The 21,291-nt window shown below is 38.7% G+C and overlaps 2 protein-coding genes across 2 annotated transcripts; both read right to left on the reverse strand.

The window, feature by feature from the left end:
* Nucleotides 1-15,567: 15,567 nt before the first annotated feature.
* On the reverse strand, nucleotides 15,568-16,813 carry LOC120112424 (UPF0481 protein At3g47200-like; the record flags this gene model as incomplete). Its single annotated transcript, XM_039131844.1, has 1 exon — nucleotides 15,568-16,813. A coding segment is annotated over one exon (609 nt), but the record flags the coding sequence as incomplete, so codon positions are not given.
* Nucleotides 16,745-21,291, reverse strand: LOC113463591 (UPF0481 protein At3g47200-like). The gene is made up of 3 exons (XM_039132887.1): nucleotides 21,221-21,291; nucleotides 18,889-19,056; nucleotides 16,745-17,793 (listed from the first exon to the last, which is right to left on the reverse strand). The coding sequence occupies exons 2-3, from the start codon at nucleotides 19,046-19,048 to the stop codon at nucleotides 17,078-17,080; spliced, it is 876 nt and encodes a 291-aa protein (XP_038988815.1). The 5' UTR covers nucleotides 19,049-19,056; nucleotides 21,221-21,291; the 3' UTR covers nucleotides 16,745-17,077.

Consider the following 21,291-nt stretch of genomic DNA (forward strand, 5'->3'; position numbering starts at 1 on the left):
CTGGGGTTTGGGGATAGTCTCGATATTTTGGTAAGTCAAGACAATTAGGATTAGGTTCCCCTTCCATTTAGAGAAATCTCAAACGTGAGTGGGACCGCTGGAGTTTGGCGATAGTCTCGATATTTTGGTAAGTCAAGACAATTAGGATTAGGTTCCCCTTCCATTTAGAGAAATCTCAAACGTGCTCAACAACGACATGAGACAAGAATCTCAATTATTGTTGTTTGGGCATGAGGATGTCAAATCTAGTCTAAGCTTCCTCTTTAAAGTTTATCTATCTCCTGAATTGATTCTAATTGTATGTTTAATTTTTGATAATTAAAAATTTTATTTCCATCCTTGATATTTGATGTCTTTTTTTATATTTTCCAAATAGAGATTTTGATGACCATTTTATATTTAGTCCCATGCCATCTAGACTTTCACGCAATATTGTGTGGAAAATAGATATATAAAACATTACAAACTATTTGGCAGATGATCGGTGAGTAAGACTAGACAAAGACTGAACATAAAATGGTAATTATATAAGAGCTGAATGCAAAATAATAGTCAAACAAAGAATAGAAAGTTCAAGCTTCATTTGAAGGCTACATGGTCTGTGCATATCTTTCAGTGGACAACCTTTAAAATGCAAGGGATAAAAAAAGAAGTTAAGTTGCGTCGTCAAATTAAATTTGGTATTTGACGTAGTTTTCATAACTAATTTGCCAAAATGGGCTATCGATAAGTACGTTGCATTTCAAAGTTCGTCGTGAATCAAGTTGTAGCGGTAGGTCTAAAGTCCTTTTCTGGCCTTCTCCTTTTTAAGAACATAGTGACCATAGCCGGCTCATCGGTCATCATCTAGTAAGGTAAGAAATGCTAATCAAGTGAAGAGCACTATCTAATCATGAAATCGGTGTTAGAATAAACATCATGAAACAAGTCAGGGCTCAACCAGTTGCCAATAGTGGGATGGGGCCCACAAATTAGGATCCCATCATTGTCATGCTAAACTCATGCCTAGCTAATTTCACTCCATGCTCCTATAGCTCATAGCTGCAATTAGTTACAGCTTAATCAAACCGGTCACAAAGTGCCAGCTATATATGGGTGCAAATGGGTCGGGTCGAACCAAGTCATAAGCCAACCTGGTTTTTGTTCGGGTCCTAATTTTAGACCAGACCTACCTCAATAAAAATTTGGGTTTGGTCGGGTCGGGTCCATGGCTATAATTTTTGATCCAATGGGTCATTTGGGTCGGATCGAATCGGGGCAAATCTACGTATAATTCGGACCTAACTCAAAAAAATTGGAATTGGCTCAGGTATGAGTCGGATCATACCCCATCCAAAAATCATTGTAATGCTAATGAGTGATACCGCTCGACAGTTGGCCCCACGGTAGCAATAAAGAAAGACTTGGGCCTCAAAGGGTCAAGGTCCTCTTAAAATAATTATATAAGAGACAAACAAAGGAGACCGCGTCTCCCGCGGTGACCCACCCCAGCTTGCATAGGAGACAAACAAAGGAGACCGCGTTAGCCCCCACCAAACTTTTCGCTCTCCTCCCTTGCGAGGCCCAGCTGGACATCCGTGCAACTCTACATTGTTTGCAAATATAGTCTCTAGCAGAGTAAAAGCAACCCACTTTCTTTTTATTAAGTATAAGCTTTTCTTTTCCTTAGGAAATATGCGGCCCTGTCGCAGTCGTTGGCTGCTGTCAAGAGCTTCTCATGAAATTTACAGGCTGTTTAATCGTTCGGGAAGGACTCTCCTTTGGCCCTTCCATTATTTTGAATAATGTAAATTATTCGGATTCAGATCGAGTCATTGGATAAATGATCCAAAAACAACAGATCGGCTCGGCTCGAGATTCGGTAAACCCAGACTCGGATCCAGAAATTCTTACAACTAAAATATGTTAACATATAGAAATTTGCTTACATATTTGTTTACATATTTAATAACATTTAATGTAGAGGTTTAGATATTTGTTTACATGTTTAAACTTTAAATATTATTAAATTTGTTTCATTCTTTAGAGATTTGCAATGGACTTGATGAAATATGATTCCATTATATATATATATATATATATATATATATATATATATATATATATATATATATATATATATATATATATATATGAACATTGCAATTTTTTATTATTTTTCAGATTTTTGTACTACTATTTTTAGTTCAAAAAAATTATTACTACCTTAGATGTTAATTTGATTTCCAGATTAAGCAGCTTGATGGTAAGTTAATGAAGATAAAAGTCTTCCACAGCTTTTATTTAAAAAATCTACTGCAAAATGTTGTAGCAATGGTTTGCATTTTTATTGATTAATTTATGAAGAATTGCAAATTTTCCTCTAAATAATTCATCTGCAATTTTTTTGCCTTAGTTAGTATAAAACTTAATTAAAAAATTATAGATTTTCCCACTATCACAATTAGCCCATCAACATTGGAAGTAAGATTTATGATTTAATAATTTTTAAAAAAATAGAGTGATTTAAAGTTGTCTATTCTTTGTAGGTGACATTGCAATTGCATCTCAATTTATTGAGTAGGCATGCTGTGTAAGATATTTACTATATTTTACTCTTGATTTCTATACTAATAAACAAAAATTGCCATAACGTTTTCAAACTTTTATTTTCTTAAAAATTATTTTATTATATTATTTATTATTAGAGCAATTAATTGAGTGATTTCTTTTTTCATGTCTTAAAGTGATTTTGTTAATTTAGTTATGTTTGCAGACTACTCATATCACTTGATTGTGCAAGTATTAGATTATTTGTGGTTTTTTTCTTCCCTATTATATTTAGCTTTATAAGTTAAATTAAATAGATTTTCTAAGCCAAAATAGAATTATTATTCTAAAGAGTTGTAGTGTGTAAGATGGTAGGTAGGCTTAAGAATAAAAGAGAATTAACATCAAATTTTGGAGTTTTAAGCAAGATATTTTTAGTCATCCTAGCTTAATAGTCTTGCTTATTGGTGTCTGCCCTATCATTTGATGTTCATGCTAATAAAAAATAGTTGTAAGCTTGTATTTTGTTGGAGACATTCTCAATTTATTGTTTGCATTAGAATAAGGAGAGAAAATATGAAGATTGATGGATTTATTTTCAAATAGTTGGTTAGAGTCTTTTTTTTCTATAAATATTAGATATTTCTCTTGATTATAATTGTAGAAATGTACCTTGTGGAAATTTCATCAAAAAAAATTTTGGAAGAAATTATTAAACTAATACTATGTCAGACGTTACTTATTTTCTTTATTAATCTTTCTTTGCCACTTATATTGTTTTGTATGCACGTATATTTTAGCTATTATTTTTACTAAATCCTACTAATGGTGGCCAAGCTACAAATTGCTTAACTGATATTTTTCTGTACAATGAACCCAAATCGAAGGACATAAAATGAAAAATATAGATCTCATTATATTTATTTAATTTTTTTCTCTTCAATGCTAATAATCTTCTTCAACTTTTTCTTTCTTTTTTCATGCATAACAAGGATGAGACGGGAGAAGCAACGTACAAAGAAAGATTCCAGCATTTTCCTCAACCAAGGTAAACAAAAAACAAAAAAAACAAATAGAGTTCTTTGCATACAAGAAAGTCTTGATTGTTGAGAAAAAAAGACATCTATATCTAGATACCATCTAGATTTTGATATAATAGCAATTTTTCATGAAACAGTCATCCTACATAGATATGTCAGAATTTTTACATCATCCAATGTTCAATACAACTATAACTTTTGCTCATCACTATATTTCTGCTAATTTTTCTGTTATTCAACTTAATTCCGCCGCATGGCATGGGTAATTTGCTTGTCTATAGAATAATAATATTTCAGGCTCAGACTGGCTCGGGCCGCTGGGCTCAAATCAAAGGCCATGGCCATTTGACCGCTTTGGAAACCATCCAGCCCGTGAACAGATCTTCTTGATACGATGTTTTGTATAATTTATGTAATTTGGATACAATGTTTTCTTTACATCTATTATAATTTATGAAAAAAACTTCACAAGATATCTTTCTTTTTCCCTTTTTTTTTAGCATAAACCAAGACAACACAACATGTTCTTCTCACTAGAGACTTTAAGATTGTGAAGACCCGAACTGAAGTCGGCAAGGAGTGCCGACTTCAGTTGGGTCATCGTGGTCTGCCCACGAAGACCACGCCGGCCGAACGGCCAGCGGGATCTCCACCCCACCCCCCTCTTCCCTCTTCCCTCTCCCTCCCTCTCTCTCTCTCTCCCTCTTTCTCTCCTCTGAGAGCCTCATCCGAGCCCCATCCCTTCCCCATCCCTCTAAAATTTGAGTTTTCCCCTCATCTTCTTCCCTTTTCTTGAGAGGTTCGCCGGAGCCGTAGGCGTCGCCGGAGCCGCCATCGCCGCCGGAGAACCCACTCGTCGACGGCCGGAGGTGAGAAAGACTACCCATTTACTGTTTTATGGATTTAAGAGGGGAAAGAATAAGGTTATGTTAATCAATTTCATGCCCTGTTTCGGAAAGACATTTTTTTTTAGATCGGCCGGCCGACGGTGGCCGGCCGGGGTCAATCCGGCCGAAACGAGTTCGGCCGGAGGTGGGTGAACAGGGGCCGGGCTTCCAGCCCCGGTCTCCCTCTCTTTCCTCCCTTTTCTTCCTCTCTCTCTCTCCTTCTTCTCTTCTTCTTCCCTTCCGTCGCCTGTGACCGTGGGGTGACCGACGGCGGCTGGCCGAGCGCCGCCGCCGAGGGCCACGGTCGACCGCCGAGGGCCGACCGGAGCCACCAGCCACCCCCCCCCCTATTCCTTTCTTCTTCTTCTTCTCCTTCTTCTTCCTCTTCTCCTTCTTTTTCTTCTTCTTCTTCTTCTTCTTCTTCTTCTTCCGGCTGGGTGTTTTCCTTGCATCGTTTTCCGTGCCCGGATGTTGTTTCAAACCACACAAATGAACTTTGGGTGTTTCCCTTGCATCAATTTCCGTGCTCTGTTGGTGTCACAAACCAGACGCAAATGAACTTTGATTTGATTGAACCATCTTCTGACTGTGGATTTGGTCTAGACTTGGATTGGTCTAATTTGAGTGTAATCTGGTTTGTTAAGCTTGATCTAATCTGGGCTGATCAGAGCTGGTTTGGTGTGGGCCGGTTTGATCTAGATCTGTAATGTGGTTTGGTTCAATTGGGCCTAATCTGGGTTGGGCTGAGTTGAACCTAATTGGATCTGTGGGCTGGGTTGGTTTGGGCCCGAAATCGGATTTGGACCTGATACCTGGTTTGGTTCAATTGGGCCTGATCTGTTTTGGGCCACAATTGACTTGGGTTTAAAGGGTTCTGATTTTAGGGTCTATGTTTGATCTTAGGGGCCCATTCTTGGATCCATGAACTTAGGAGTTTAAGGGTTTGAAAAATTGTTTAAATTATGTTTCTTAGTTAATTAAATGATTAATATTTATGTTTAACCAGGGGTTCGTGATATCTGTGGCAGGGATTTTTAAGCGAACCCAGGTAGGTAACCTTGCTTAAAGTATGATTTACATGTACTATGCATATGTGTGATTATTTCCAGCATATTGATATGTTTTATATTCTTGGCAGTATTATCATTTAGAAGCATGTTTTGACTGTAAATCGATCATCAGAAAATCTATTATGCATATATATTGGTTTTGAAAACTTATGTTTATATTAAGTTTGATTGTTGGAATTTGTGGATGTGATTTTGGAGACCGCGTGACTATTGTCTAGGATTCCCGCCAATGGGGTGGAAACGTTGGCCCTGTCGACTTGTATGAGGAGCTAGTTCCGGCACTATGGGGTGTTTTGGCTCTGCGGAGCATGCTCTGAGGAGCAGAGATTGGGGCACCCTGGGGTGCAGCACTGCGGTGCAGGGCTCCATTTGGAGCAGAGTGTTGACACTTCGGTGTGACCATGCCACTGGGTGATGTGGCCGTAGTCATGCGGTAGATATGTGGATTATGTTATGCGTGATATGATAGACTAAGATGGTATATATATATATATTACTTGAGTATCGGATTGGTTTGCGGATCATCATATTTATTTGTGCACATGACCTGTAGTCATATTGCATATGCTTTAATACATGTTATCGTGACTTTATGCATGTTGTTACCTACTGAGCTGTTGTAGCTCATACCTGTTTTTGACATAATTGCAGGAGATGATTGATGGGGGATTCGGGAGGAGAGAACTTATGACATTGGACATAGATAGATTTAGATTCATTTTGTCATAAGTAATTGATCTTGTAAATAAATGTTACCAACTTTATTTGAGACATTTGAAATTCAATTATTGATTTGATTATCATAAATGATAGATTTTTAGTATTGATATTGCGATCTGATGTTGTGACTTGAGTGTCTGATTATTCAGCCTTGCACGCCCGTGCGGTCCGCCGTGCGGGTGTGCGGCGTCTGGCGCGTCCCGGGCCTAAGTTCGGGTTCGGGGCGTGACAGATTTATTGGTATCAGAACATAGGTTAAAGATCACTAGGGACATTATAACAGAATCATAATAAATATAATAATAAATAATAATAATTTAAAAAAAAAAAAAACCTAGGAATATAGGGACACATGTGAAGAAATGATAGTGGGGTAGAAAATCTTACAGTGGATGGATCTAACCCTGATGTCTTTCCTGATGATCTGCCTGGCTTACCTCCTGATAGAGATGTCGAGTATTGATATAATCCCTGGTACTGCACCTTTGTCTAAAGCTCCTTATAGAATGGCCCCTGCTGAACTAAAGGAGCTGAAGGACCAATTACAGGAGCTATTGAATCTGGGTTTCATTCGACCTAGTGTCTCTCCTTGGGGTGCCCCAGTATTATTTGTAAGGAAGAAAGATGGTAGCATGAGACTGTGTATTAATTACCGGAAAATCAATAAAGTGACTATTAAGAATAGGTACCCTCTACCCTGGATTGATGATTTATTTGACCAGCTTCAGGGTGCCCAGGTGTTTTCAAAGATTGATCTGCGATCTGAATATCATCAGTTGAGGATAAAGGAGTCTGATATAGCCAAGACTGCCTTCCGCACCAGATATGGCCATTATGAGTATCTGGTGATGCCTTTCGGTTTGACTAATGCACCAGCAGCATTTATGGACCTGATGAACAGAGTGTTTAAGCCTTTTCTGGATAAATTTGTGATAGTATTTATTGATGATATTCTGATATATTCAAGGAGTCAGGCAGAGCATGAGCATCACTTGAAGATTGTTTTGGAGACTCTGAGGCAGAATCAATTGTATGGTAAATTAAAGAAATGTGAATTTTTGGTTGGACAGGGTGATGTTTTTGGGGCATGTTATCTCTAAGGAAGGTTAGCCTTGGCATATTAGTTATATCATGTTTAGATGTTGTGTAAGTGATCTGAAAGTTCAAACATGATATGGGTGCAGATGTAATAGTACTTTTGGTTTTGTTGGTAATTATTAGAGTAGAGTTTGTGCATGGATCTATTATAGCATTGGAGTGAGCTAAGAACGATTTTTCATAATATTAAAGCAAATTGTTCTTCGAGGTTAAATCTGTATATGAAATTATATTTGGTATTGACATGTTTGGATATTTTAAATAGATGTATTTCTATTGGTGGGTTAAATTTTTAGGGCTAGTAAGTAAATTGGTGGAGAATTCTAATTACTTGAATTTGTATATTCAGATTGGGCTACTGAATTTTTCTTATAATTGTTGGAGACTATTGGATGTGTTAATTTGAACTCAAGTCTCGGTTTATGATCTAACTAGAAATTTTTGTCATTGTAAAATACAAAATTGAGTAGAAATTTCGATTTTGAGATGCTTATGTGAGTTATTATGTGTAGCATTGATCATAGACATTAAGAATTTTGGTGAAAAAGAATTTGGAGGTTGATAGGGTTAATTCCTACTCATAGTGATATTGGCTCAACAGTTCTAACCCATTGAATTTGAAGTAAATTCTGTTGGAAGGAAAATCAATGTAGATTTTCTGATTAAATTGCTAAAGGAATACAAGAATTACCCCTTTAAATTAAACCTAGATATTTTTGGATTCTAAGAAGGTTGTGGAGATCACGTAGTGACCTTAAACTTGACTAAAGGATTGGGGGTTAGTTATGGTAAGTATACTCTATATAAATTGAGGACAAAAAGATCTAGAGGTTTTGCTCTAGTTCTACTTGGAAATTTGAAATTTGGAGTTTTTTAGTCTTAATGCAAAGTGATACTTTAGTCAGAAATCATTTGTGACTTTAGAGAATTAAATGAATTAAATCAGAGTGTGCAGCGGAAGTCTGGTGGTTTGACTTATTTTGAAACTGGTTAAGATCATTAATATTTGATCTAAAAGGCATTATGATGAAATACTTGAGTTAGTTTCAGGAGAATGTTGTTGATTCTATGAATGATCTAAAGGTAGCTATGTAATTTTCACCAGTGGATCTTCTATTGTTGACAACTTTTGGGAGAATCTTGGGCATGTTAAATTTAGCATTTACGATTGATGATTCCTTGGTTGGTCTTAGACTTGGAATGTTTTAACATGGATCTCTTATTTGTTGGAATGATGTGGGAGAAAGAAAAGAAAAAAAAAATGATTATAGAATATTAAGAGGATTTGATACTAAAGATTTCTCCTATTTCTATTAAGCCAATTATGATCTCTATGTAGAATCAAGAGAAATTAATTTCTTTGGGATATAATTATGGCATTTTAATCCAAGGTTGGGAGTTTGGAATTCTTTTGAAGGAGATCAAAAGAACTTACTACGTGTGGTAAATAGGAAGGACCAAGTTTTGAGGAGGCGCACGATTCCTTATGTAAAGGTGCAGTGGAGCAATCACAGTAAGAGAGAAGCCACCTGGCAGCTGGAGGAGGAGATGAGAGAGAAGTTCCCTGCCTTGTTCTTGGATTGAGGTATGTTTTAATTTCGAGGACGAAATTTCTTTTTAGTTGGTTAGAGTGTGAAGACCCGAACTGAAGTCGGCAAGGAGTGCCGACTTCAGTTGGGTCATCGTGGTCTGCCCACGAAGACCACGCCGGCCGAACGGCCAGCGGGATCTCCGCCCCACCCCCCTCTTCCCTCTTCCCTCTCCCTCCCTCTCTCTCTCTCTCCCTCTTTCTCTCCTCTGAGAGCCTCATCCGAGCCCCATCCCTTCCCCATCCCTCTAAAATTTGAGTTTTCCCCTCATCTTCTTCCCTTTTCTTGAGAGGTTCGCCGGAGCCGTAGGCGTCGCCGGAGCCGCCATCGCCGCCGGAGAACCCACTCGTCGATGGCCGGAGGTGAGAAAGACTACCCATTTACTGTTTTATGGATTTAAGAGGGGAAAGAATAAGGTTATGTTAATCAATTTCATGCCCTGTTTCGGAAAGACATTTTTTTTTAGATCGGCCGGCCGACGGTGGCCGGCCGGGGTCAATCCGGCCGAAACGAGTTCGGCCGGAGGTGGGTGAACAGGGGCCGGGCTTCCAGCCCCGGTCTCCCTCTCTTTCCTCCCTTTTCTTCCTCTCTCTCTCTCCTTCTTCTCTTCTTCTTCCCTTCCGTCGCCTGTGACCGTGGGGTGACCGACGGCGGCTGGCCGAGCGCCGCCGCCGAGGGCCACGGTCGACCGCCGAGGGCCGACCGGAGCCACCAGCCACCCCCCCTATTCCTTTCTTCTTCTTCTTCTCCTTCTTCTTCCTCTTCTCCTTCTTTTTCTTCTTCTTCTTCTTCTTCTTCTTCTTCTTCCGGCTGGGTGTTTTCCTTGCATCGTTTTCCGTGCCCGGATGTTGTTTCAAACCACACAAATGAACTTTGGGTGTTTCCCTTGCATCAATTTCCGTGCTCTGTTGGTGTCACAAACCAGACGCAAATGAACTTTGATTTGATTGAACCATCTTCTGACTGTGGATTTGGTCTAGACTTGGATTGGTCTAATTTGAGTGTAATCTGGTTTGTTAAGCTTGATCTAATCTGGGCTGATCAGAGCTGGTTTGGTGTGGGCCGGTTTGATCTAGATCCGTAATGTGGTTTGGTTCAATTGGGCCTAATCTGGGTTGGGCTGAGTTGAACCTAATTGGATCTGTGGGCTGGGTTGGTTTGGGCCCGAAATCGGATTTGGACCTGATACCTGGTTTGGTTCAATTGGGCCTGATCTGTTTTGGGCCACAATTGACTTGGGTTTAAAGGGTTCTGATTTTAGGGTCTATGTTTGATCTTAGGGGCCCATTCTTGGATCCATGAACTTAGGAGTTTAAGGGTTTGAAAAATTGTTTAAATTATGTTTCTTAGTTAATTAAATGATTAATATTTATGTTTAACCAGGGGTTCGTGATATCTGTGGCAGGGATTTTTAAGCGAACCCAGGTAGGTAACCTTGCTTAAAGTATGATTTACATGTACTATGCATATGTGTGATTATTTCCAGCATATTGATATGTTTTATATTCTTGGCAGTATTATCATTTAGAAGCATGTTTTGACTGTAAATCGATCATCAGAAAATCTATTATGCATATATATTGGTTTTGAAAACTTATGTTTATATTAAGTTTGATTGTTGGAATTTGTGGATGTGATTTTGGAGACCGCGTGACTATTGTCTAGGATTCCCGCCAATGGGGTGGAAACGTTGGCCCTGTCGACTTGTATGAGGAGCTAGTTCCGGCACTATGGGGTATTTTGGCTCTGCGGAGCATGCTCTGAGGAGCAGAGATTGGGGCACCCTGGGGTGCAGCACTGCGGTGCAGGGCTCCATTTGGAGCAGAGTGTTGACACTTCGGTGTGACCATGCCACTGGGTGATGTGGCCGTAGTCATGCGGTAGATATGTGGATTATGTTATGCGTGATATGATAGACTAAGATGGTATATATATATATATTACTTGAGTATCGGATTGGTTTGCGGATCATCATATTTATTTGTGCACATGACCTGTAGTCATATTGCATATGCTTTAATACATGTTATCGTGACTTTATGCATGTTGTTACCTACTGAGCTGTTGTAGCTCATACCTGTTTTTGACATAATTGCAGGAGATGATTGATGGGGGATTCGGGAGGAGAGAACTTATGACATTGGACATAGATAGATTTAGATTCATTTTGTCATAAGTAATTGATCTTGTAAATAAATGTTACCAACTTTATTTGAGACATTTGAAATTGAATTATTGATTTGATTATCATAAATGATAGATTTTTAGTATTGATATTGCGATCTGATGTTGTGACTTGAGTGTCTGATTATTCAGCCTTGCACGCCCGTGCGGTCCGCCGTGCGGGTGTGCGGCGTCTGGCGCGTCCCGGGCCTAAGTTCGGGTTCGGGGCGTGACAAAGATGATGGTGAGATGATCGGAAGAAAAGTAGATCATACACATCTGATATGCGTTCTAGCTGCATTGGGAAGTCAGTTTGCAAGTCTTTTCGGATACCTTTGAATGCGATGGATTAATTTGTCCATAAGATTCTGTATATAGTTTTGTTTTGGTTTAGAAAGTCGGTGAAGACTAGGGTGCAGTCGAGGTCCCCCATGAAGCGAAAACTCGTGTTCCCTAGCCTCTTCACGTTATCCCATAACGCATTCCCACCTCGAGTGGGATTTAACGAATTAATAAAAAAACAATGCCTTTTTTTCCCAAGAAAGTTAATACCATTGTTCTACAGAAAGATTCAACTTGCTTCGCATGAATCTATCATTGGATCATCTCCTCCTAGATCCATGCCAATGGATGAACAACCAAGTTCCAAAGTGTTTGGAGATCTGGGTGGTGGGTGATCCAATGGTGGTTTTGCATGAAACATACAATCCCGTCACATTGTTGATCTGACAGCTAGTACTATCAAGCAATCACCCAAATGAACAAAGATGGACCTACGGTAAAATCATCTTTAGGTCCATGATGGCCATTAAAATCCTGTTGAGGCATTACGTGCTCAAGCCTCAAATCCTCCAATAAACCAGAGAGTGCAAACCAAATTGTACCACCTTGCCCCTCACAAAGATCAAGACAACAATTTACCGAGACCTAGGGCCGGCTCAATCTCTAGAAAACTGAGGCGGTCGCTTAAGGTCCTAACCCAAAAAAGGCCTACAGCATGGAAGGCCTTGAAGACAAAACGGAAAGAAGAAAGGCTCCTTTAATAAGTTTACCTTAGGCCGATCCACTATAGGGAAGGCCTAAAAAATAATGAAAAGAAAAAAAGTCCCTTCTTAGTGAGTTCGCCTTAGGTCTTCAAATGTATTGAGCCGCTCCTGCCAACACCATTCGAAACAGAAAAAAAAATATACGCCCTTACGCAGGACATCATCCTCACTGGCAACAAATCAACTAAGATTATGAGGCCTAGCTGTCAACAAATACTGGCTATACGATGTTGAAAACCAAATCAGCAGAAATAGAATAGATGCTTAAATATCAATGTTAAGTAATAATATCCACATTAATGTTATCAATTAGTGCTATTATTATCATTAAAATCATCTTAGGGTAAAATTAAACTCTTTGGTACCCAACTTCCAGAGTTTTCCATTCCCAAATTGAGCTAATCTTCCAATATTAGCCTGTAAGATGGGCTGAAAGAACCATCATAAATCAATTGAACAAATCCGTCAGCAGGATATATCCAAGTAACAGCTTGAATTGTGTTTTGAAACATGACAAAGAATAGGGAGGAACTCTGATGTTTACAATCATGATTGCCAGACATGAGCATCCTCCTTGAACTTATATCTGTGTTCAGACATGGCCACACTCTCCAAAACACCCCTCCTCTTCCACGCCCCCTCTCTCTTCCCCCCTCCTCTCCTTCTTATACAACCGCTCATATGGTCCTCTGAACTGCCACTTGTCCCTGTAAAATGAGGATAGAATATCAAAGGAAAATTAATCTTGTTCCGATGGCTAAATGTTTAACAATACCATCTCAGATGAGAGAATTTTGTTAAGTAACACCTTTTAACATTCTACATACTAGAGTATGGTACTCTTTCAGAATTTTTCTGGAATCTCGAACTACTATCCACTTCTTGAGAGCCATCGTACTTGAATGTGTTTCTAAAATATTCACTTCTCTGCACTTGCACTTAACTTGTTCCAGAATCTGGTAACTAGGTTTTGAAAGAGTTTGAAATCTCAACTTGTGATGGTAAATCCTCAATGTTCAAGCCCAGATGTCAGAAACCTTTCAAAAGCCAATTTATGCCACTTGATCCCTGTGGTTTGACAAGATGTGATAAAGGACCTTTTGTTCTCTCTCTCTCTCTCTCATCTATCTCTTACTCTCACAAATGAACAAATAAATGAACGAGCAAAAGGAAAAAGAGTCATGTTGTACTTGCTTTTCAGCCGACTCTATGCTAAGATTATGAAGACCCGTGCGGGCGTGTGTTTAGTCCCACGTCGGTTATTCGCTGGGTAGATCTTGGGTACTTATGCAGGATCAAGGAACCCAAATAATAACCTTCCGGCTAGCCATTTTGGGTGAGATCCTGGGTTGTTACAAATGGTATCAGAGCAGACCCGGCCCATAACTTATGTAGACTAGGGAACACTGCAGCACGGATCCATTGGGGTTGACCACGGACCGATCGTGGTGTTTGTGATTAGATTTGAATGGATTTGAACCCTTAGCCTGACGAGGACGTCAGGACTTGAACGGGGGGAATATGTGAGGACCCGTGCGGGCGTGTGTTTAGTCCCACATCGGTTATTCGCTGGGTAGATCTTGGGTACTTATACAGGATCAAAGAACCTAAATAATAACTTCTGGCTAGCCATTTTGGGTGAGATCCTGAGTTGTTACAAAGATGTTGTCCATTGCACACATTTATAGTTAACCTTGCAGCAATATGTGCTAAATATACCAAGTCTGTTTTTACTTATTATTGTTCTTGACTGGATTCCTTCTGCCTTGTTTGCAATATTAAAAATAGAAAAAATATGAATATAAATACAGATTTTTTGCATGAAGATCTATTTCAACAACAATGCTCTGCTTGTCTGGTTAATTGCAGTTCATGGAAGACTTCTCCGGACCAGTGATGACTTTGTTTGGCCCATTGATTCTACTTTTCATGGGCGTTTCATAATCAATGTAGAGTTTCTGGACCAGAAGATATCCCCGTTAAATGTAAGGATTTCTTCAGGTTAATGTTTTAGGCCTTTTAACATGTAGCTGTTGTGTTCTTGTCATTCCTAATATAAGAAGAAAATTGACCAATATTTTCTAAGTGATATAGTAAATGTGAAATGAGGATAATAGCTGCAGCGGTGCTCACACGATATTTGTGACAACTTGGTCGTAGGTTGGCAAAAGAAAAAAAAAATAATCTTTTTCAATTTAATATTATTTGACCACATATTTGAAAATTTTCAGAACGGACAAATTTGAGCAGAATCTAGACCTCAACCTGAAGTTGAAGAAAAGGAGAGAAAAGAATTTTGTAACACCAAACCTGATATTATATAAGAAACACACCTTTGAGCGACCCTGGTACATTTAATAGTCTAGCATCTCAAACAGACAAATTAATTGATGTGCTGGAAAGTTACCGTGCACAAAAGAACACCAAATGTGAGCGTGCGCACCAACGCTCGCACGCGAAATGTGCTGTTAGGTGTTACAGCAAGAGTGGGATTGCAGAATCTAGAACTCAACCGCATACGGACGGTTGGCTCTCGGTGGAAGTTGTAGTCCCTCCAATGAATCTCTTTCCTCGCCCTGCCTCGTTACTTCCAATCTTCTTTGTTTTTGATTCTGAGATCTATCCGCAATATATAAACACGCGTGTCCGTCAAGACAAACGTGCAGTGGGACCACTGGGTTTGGCGATGGTCTTGATATTTTGTTAAGTCAAGACAATCAGGATTAGGTTCCCCTTCCATTTAGAATAATCTAAAATGTGCTCAACAACGACATGAGACAAGAATCTCAATTATTGTTGTTTGGGCATGAGGATGTCAAATCTAGTCTAAGTTTCTTCTTTAAAGTTTATCTATCTCCTGAATTGATTCTCATTGTATGTTTAATTTTTGATAATAAAAATTTTATTTCCATCCTTGATACTTGATGTCTTTTTTTATATTTTCTAAATAGAGATTCTGATGACCATTTTATATTTAGTCCCATACCATCTAGACTTTCACGCAATATTGTGCGAAAAATAGATATATAAAACATTACAAACTATTTGGCGGATGATCGGTGAGTAAGACTACACAAAGACTGAACATAAAATGGTAATTATGTAAGAGCTAAATACAAAATAATAGTCAAACAAAGAATAGAAAGTTCAAGCTTCATTTGAAGGCTACATGGTCTGTGCATATCTTTCAGTGGACAACCTTTAAATGCAAGGGATAAAAAAAGAAGTTAAGTTGCATCGTTAAAATAAATTTGGCATTTGACGTAGTTTTCATAACTACAGCGCAGGAAGGAGAGGGGGTGCCTTGTGGGGTGGGCACCGCAGGAAGAGGTGCTGGCCCACCCGGCAGTGGCGTGTTTCTTGACTCACAGCGGGTGGAATTCGACGCTGGAGAGCGTGGCGGCAGGCGTGCCGATGATCTGCTGGCCTTTCTTCGCGGACCAGCCAGTGAACAGTAGGTTTGTCGGTGACGTTTGGAGGTTCGGAGTGGACATGAAGGACAAGCGCGGCAGGAGCGTGGTGGAGAGGATGGTGAGGGAGGTGATGGAAGGGAAAAGAGCAGAGGAGTTGAGGAGATCGGCTGGTGAGATGGCTGAACTCGCAAGGAGGAGCGTAGGGGAAGGCGGGTCATCTTACAGGGACTTCGAGAACTTGGTTAAAGACATCAAAGCCATGAGCCGAGAAAAATAACAGAGGTAGCACTCTACGGTGCAACAGCCGCACCTTTGCCATGCAAAGGATCCTGGCTCTTTTATTAGTGCTATTTTTGCAAAATTAAGATAATCTAATCATGCTGCCATTAGATTCCAAGTGCCTATTAGATCCGTGCGTGGAGCCATAGACGACAGAGCATGAGATTTATTTCCGGTCCGTTTTCGGTTTTAGACTTACCAGGGAGCGCCAATTAAATAAATATGGTTAACCGTCTAGTTTCTATTCTCCCCAGATAAACGAAAAATTCTCCAGAATCCATGTTTGGAGGGAATCCTTTCTTATCCACTCACCCTTCCATTATATCTGTCGCCTAATCCATGTTTGCACAGGCAAGCAGGTTAATGACACCTATGAAGAGTGAACATAGGACAATGCAGAAAATACTGCCTGCTCGATGGTCAGCAAAAGAAGAAAGACCGCTGCCAACACTGAAATTGTAGCCCATGGGTTGCCAAGATAGTCTCGCCTCAAAGCAGCAAGCCATTTGTGCCATTTGAAGTCATAAAACCTGTTTACTTCCTCAATCTGATTTGCAAGGTAGTTCTTTTCCGGATCATAGTGTATCTGATTGCCCAACTTATTGAAGAGGTCCGCCACTTCCTGATCATTGCTTAGCTTATGTTCTAGTATGCCTTCCAAGTGGAGCAACCGCACGTCCTCAGCCTGGTCGATGATGCAATCCATAAAGAGTGCGTATATCGTAATGTACATCTCAGTGTCGGAATAGCACTGTTCGAAAGCTATGAGGTTTTGGAAGAGAGGACCAGTATAGTCATAGATTTGCAGTGGTGGTATCTCCATCCGCCCACTCCGAAACATTAAATACAACTTCCGGAGGCATAGCAGTGGCGTGAGCTTCATATTCCTTTTCTGGAATTTTATGTTCAAGAAACAGTCTTCCGGTTTCTTCCCCTCGAACTTCACCCCCCCCCTGTCAAGCTCCGTCGCACTAGGAATTCACTCGAGTGCAGATTCTCGTGAAGGATCAGCTTCTGCTTTCTTCCGCTTGCACTTCATGAGTTCAGGAATACATCCAGATGCAGCTTCCCCTGGTGCCGATGTAGACTCTGCTGGCTTTTTTGAAGGGATCCGAGATGAATAAAATAGATGGAGCAGATGATGGTATTCACCGGGGGACTTCTTCTTAAACTTCTTGAATGATTCGGATTCCTCGGGATGGATGCCCTTGAAAAGCTGGAGAGCAAGGTCAACAAGATTAATCTATCCATCCTCGCATGGTTTGAGAAGATCAAATAGCAATTTGATGATGAAGAAAGGAATTTGGTTCTCAAGCTTCAACAGATCATAAATCACTACATCAATAGTGAACAGCCCTGCCATAGTTGGGCCCTCAAGCTGTTCATCCTTCTCGTCGATATTTAAAACAACCTCCCCTTCCCTCTTCTCCATCATACGCTGTAGTCTCCTTGGATTCCATGATTCCTTCATGGGACACATGAGATAAATGATGAAGCACCCATCAAGCAACATGATCACTGCCATATCTTCGGCATCCAGTTCGGAGAATTCCTCAGAGTAGCAGCTCCGGACCTTGTCAACCTTTTTCTTCAACTCCAACAAGCACTTGTTCAACAATTGACTCTCTTGCTCCTGACTTTGATGACGCGATAGAAGGTGCCGGACACACTGCCACTTGTAGCACTTCATGAAGGAACTCTCGCGGCTGTTGCGGTGAAAAGGTCCGAGGAAAGCAATCACTGGTTCGTAGGCTTCACGATTCAATTGTCGGATGTGCTCGGGGACCTTAAAGATGGTGCAAGGTCCGTTGGGATGGTCCCTAGGTTGTGCTAAATTTATATTATTCCTCACTTTAGTGATCCACGCCTCATCGGTTTGGCAGCTAGTGGTAGATGTGTCGGTGGGAGGCATTCCTCTGCTTGTATAAGACGCTCTCGGTTTCCGTAGGTAAAGGGATTCTTCATCGATTTATAGAGAACGTGATCAAGTAAGTTATCAAGTAAGTTGCTATAACTTGTAAGAGAAATTATCTAACAGACATTTAGTTCAAAAAATTAAAATAATTGATTTTCCATTCGAGCTACTTTTATTATACAATATCTTGAACATAGGCCCAACAAATTTGACAGAATGCCTTTTGTATTTAAATTATGCAGTGATGGTATGCAAGTAATCTCTAGAATTTAATTATTTCTCATGCAGAAACGAGCAAAAATTTCAAAATTAAGGGATCTAGACATCTGCTAGGAATAAGGAGTTCCTATGGTTCATTCAAAACCATATCACATCCATGATCTAAGAACTCCAAGAGAAATTATTAGAAAGCAACCATTTAAAAACAAAAAAGTTGACAATATTTGACCACAACTTGACAAAGATAAATGACAGATAAATCCTGAAATCTAGAAAGTAAAATGAAATAAGAGAGAATAGAGAAATGAAAACTTGAATTATCTCTCATGTAGAAAATAAAAGATAAATATAATATATAGGATTTACATCATATCATCAAGAGTGCTAACTTCTAATTAAAAACATAATATTTAAGAATTATATTGAGAATATGATAATATGTATGATAATCATAAAATTATGATTATTTGAGGTTTTTTATTTTTTTAAATTTATGAGATCTTTATTTTATTGGAGAAACAAAAAGCCATCCGGTTTCACATGCCAATAAATTAAATATAAAAACGAAAGCTATGTGCCCCAGAAAGCACTCGTCGACTCGAGAAAAAATTCCAACCACAACAAATTTCAGTCATTGCTATGTATATATATATATATATATATATATATATATAGAGAGAGAGAGAGAGAGAGAGAGAGAGAGAGAGAGAGAGAGAGAGAGAGTGAGTTATACAAGGATTCAAATAACGTATTTGATAGTTGTTGTTTATACCACATTTTAATCTATAGTGGAGGTCTAAATATGGATTAGATGAGAGATAATTCATCCTCGAAGATTTTATAATTGGTGGTTAATACGTTGGGGAAGATTTTTGCTTTCAGTGGCAGGAACCAGCCAACGGTGGGAGAGGTAGACGTACCATTGTTTGGACCACTTTCCCGGGGGAAAAGTGTCGGTGCCAAGCGAGAGGGCGTTGGTTCTGGCCTCGCTGAGGCCTCATTGGGTATTGTATCGCGATGAAAGGCCGATGTGGGGCTAGGGCATACTTCATCCTCCACTGTCCTGCTTTGGGGATCCATGCCACGACCTGATGATGTACATGGAGACATTGATAATGAACAAGCAACATTGATATAATTTCCAGAAAAGAAATGATTTAGAAATAAAAGAGGCATTTATAATTCAAAAATAAAATAACTTATTTGCAAGGATAATTTTTTTAGTTCCTGCAAGAAAGTTGCTTTTGTTATATTTCTTGAGTATGAGCCTAGCAAATTAACAAATACCTTAGAATATTTTGAAAAATATTTTTTAATTAAAAAAAGGAGATCCAGAGCAAGCAAAGATTATCACCACTTTGAGGAATCTCTTTTCCGTCACTTCCCATTCTCTTTATTTTTGATTCGAGATTTATCGGTAATATATATAAATATATCTTGGCACCTGTTTGGGCTTGACTTTTTGAATCTTTAAATCTCAGTTACATTTATTGGTTGGCACCTCATTCTAGGGGCTCGCCTTTCACTAAATTAAGGCTTCAAATATTTAATATTTTTTAAAAAATAAGAATCTTAAGTTATAGGGTGGATTTGGATAAGTCAGATAGTGTCGGATACTCCTTCCATTTTGGAGAATCTCAAATGTGCTAGTGATATTTATTGGTTGGCACCTCATTCTAAGAGTTCGCCTTTTACTAAATTAAGGCTTCAAATATTGAATATTTTTTAAAAAATAAGAATCTTAAGTTAAACTTGGATAAGTCAACACAATTAAAATCGGATTCCCCTTTCATTCTGGAGAATCTCAAATGTAGCACTGACATGAGACAAAAATCTAAATTAGTAATTATCATTTGGGCATGAGGATATCAAATCAAGTCTAATCTTCTCTTATTTTTTCATTAGTAATTTGATTGGTTCCTAACATAAAAATTATGACCGACATAATCCAAATTTCGAAGAAACTTAACCAAATGATAGATGATGCCATATGTAAGAAGACTAGAGTGTCACAAAATTGTGATATGTTTTAAAAATTAATAAACTTTATATATATCTAGAATTGATTCTCACTTTATATTTAAAATTTATCATATCGCTTGGCGACATGCTATCAAGGGATTCTTTGTTTATGTTACAACCTGACTTATAAAGTGCTTGACCGAGTAAATTACTATAATTTCTAAGAGAAATTACTATAATAATTATGTAGGCCAAGCATTTATATCAGGTATGATACTTTTTGCATTTCTATTGTGTATTTATAGCATAGTGGATTTCACTAAAATATCCCATATAAATATTGATTTTGCAAGAAAAGTCATATAATTATTTTTTAGATAAAATCATATATATTCAGATGTTACTAGATGTTGGTATACCGAGTCTGGATTGGGCGCCCATGTTGGGAGAAGCTAACATTCGGTTCCCACCCCTCCCTCTTACCTCTTAACTCTCCCAACAAGAATCTCTCTCTCTCTTCGCGCTAGCATGCGTCCAATTTCTTCATTCCAAAGTTCAAAATGATCCACGATCATTGTTTTGGTGAAGCATGGCATTTGAGCGATGAAAAGGTGTGATTCTACACACGACCAGCTGGCTTGGTGGTGATGAATTTACACACATTAAATGATCCGAAGGATTTGGATTATTTCTATTTTAGTCTCAATAAGGTAAGTTTGTCTAACTTTACACTTATCGAATTTTTTGTTCTACAATAAATAACTTTTTTATGGATTGTGTGAGCGGGCAATAATCTAAACAAATATATATTTTATATTCAATATATATATATATATATGTATATATTATATTCAAAATCTATATATATATATATATATATTGGACATTAAATAAATATATATGAAGCATTCACTAATGTGTATTGCTTATTCCGTACCTAGATCCACAAGTAAAAATATCAAGAAACCTTAAATATATATATGCATATATATCATTATACAAAGAAGGTAAATCTAATTTTTACTGAAAATCAATAATTAAGTAAGTTATTTTGTACGATGCAGAAGATCATAAATAAGAACTCAGCTGAAGTTGTAAGAAAAGGAAAGAAAAGCATGTTGTAACACCAACCCTGATATTATATATGAAACGCACAAACTAATTGATGTGCTGGAAGGTTATCGTGCACAAAAGAAACACTAAATTTGAGCGTGCCAACCAACGCTCGCACACAAAATGTACTGTCAGGTATTACAGCAAGAGTGGGATTGCGGGAATCTAGAACTCAACCTCGTGAGGACTACGGTTGGCTCTCGGTGGAAGTCATCGTCCCTCCTATGAATCTCTTGCCTCGCCCTGCC

This window comes from Phoenix dactylifera, chromosome 1 (assembly GCF_009389715.1).
Source record: "Phoenix dactylifera cultivar Barhee BC4 chromosome 1, palm_55x_up_171113_PBpolish2nd_filt_p, whole genome shotgun sequence".
NCBI classification, from domain to species: Eukaryota; Viridiplantae; Streptophyta; class Magnoliopsida; order Arecales; family Arecaceae; genus Phoenix; species Phoenix dactylifera.